At 51.1% G+C, this 832-nt stretch overlaps 1 protein-coding gene across 1 annotated transcript; it reads right to left on the bottom strand.

Moving 5' to 3' along the window:
* Nucleotides 1-239: 239 nt before the first annotated feature.
* On the bottom strand, nt 240-620 carry KCNE3 (potassium voltage-gated channel subfamily E regulatory subunit 3). Its single transcript, XM_021704717.1, has one exon. The coding sequence runs from the start codon at nt 618-620 to the stop codon at nt 321-323; it is 300 nt and encodes a 99-aa protein (XP_021560392.1). The 3' UTR covers nt 240-320.
* Between the last annotated feature and the right edge of the window lie 212 nt (nt 621-832).

Genomic DNA, 832 nt, shown 5'->3' on the forward strand with positions numbered 1-832 from the left:
CTGCTACAACTTCCTTTTCTCTTTCCTCCAGCCTCTAGCCCCCAGTACTCCAGCCACTGGGCCAGTCATTGGTTATTATCTTTTGCTACTTCTATATATTTGTTCATGGGGCTCCCACTGTCTAGAAAGTCTACCTTTACTGGAAAAAAAAAATCTTCATCTACAAGGCCCTGGTCTGCCAGCCCTTCTCCTCCCACCCTAATGATGACCTCCCTTAGGACTGTTTCTTGTTGCTCCTACAGATGGGGACACTGAGGCCTGGTGTGGTCCATAACTGAGTTCTGGTGTCTTGATATGCTGCCATTCCCAGCCCCCTAGGGTCAGATCATAGACACACGGTTCTTGATGTACACGTGATAGGGGTCACTGCGCTTGTCCACTTTGCGGGAGCGGGTATATCCCAGGATGAGGCTGCCCACGGTGACAGCAAATAGAAACATGACGAAGAGAATGTACATGTAGGAGTTGTCATCACGGCCAGGTAGGCTGGCCTGCCGCTCCTTAGGTAGGTTGTCAGGCCCTGCCCGGCAGAGCAAGTTGCTGTGAAGAGTGGCATTTAGAGCCTTCAGCACTGCATGCAGGCTCTCATACCAGGTCTCAGTCCCGTTGGTGGTCTCCATAGCAACAGGGATCCAAGGGGGCAAGGAACTGGAGGATGCTCTGTTGGTGACAGAAAAGAGAGGGGATAGCTTCTGTCACCTGCGGCTTGAATTCCCTCCTGACCCCTTCAGACCCTAGCTAAAATCCCAACATCACAGTTTATTCTAGCTACCTGTTTACTTGTCTGTCTTCTCCATTAGACTGTAAGGTCAATGCAGGCAGGGACCATGTC

This window comes from Neomonachus schauinslandi, chromosome 11, assembly GCF_002201575.2.
Source record: "Neomonachus schauinslandi chromosome 11, ASM220157v2, whole genome shotgun sequence".
Classification (NCBI taxonomy): domain Eukaryota; kingdom Metazoa; phylum Chordata; class Mammalia; order Carnivora; family Phocidae; genus Neomonachus; species Neomonachus schauinslandi.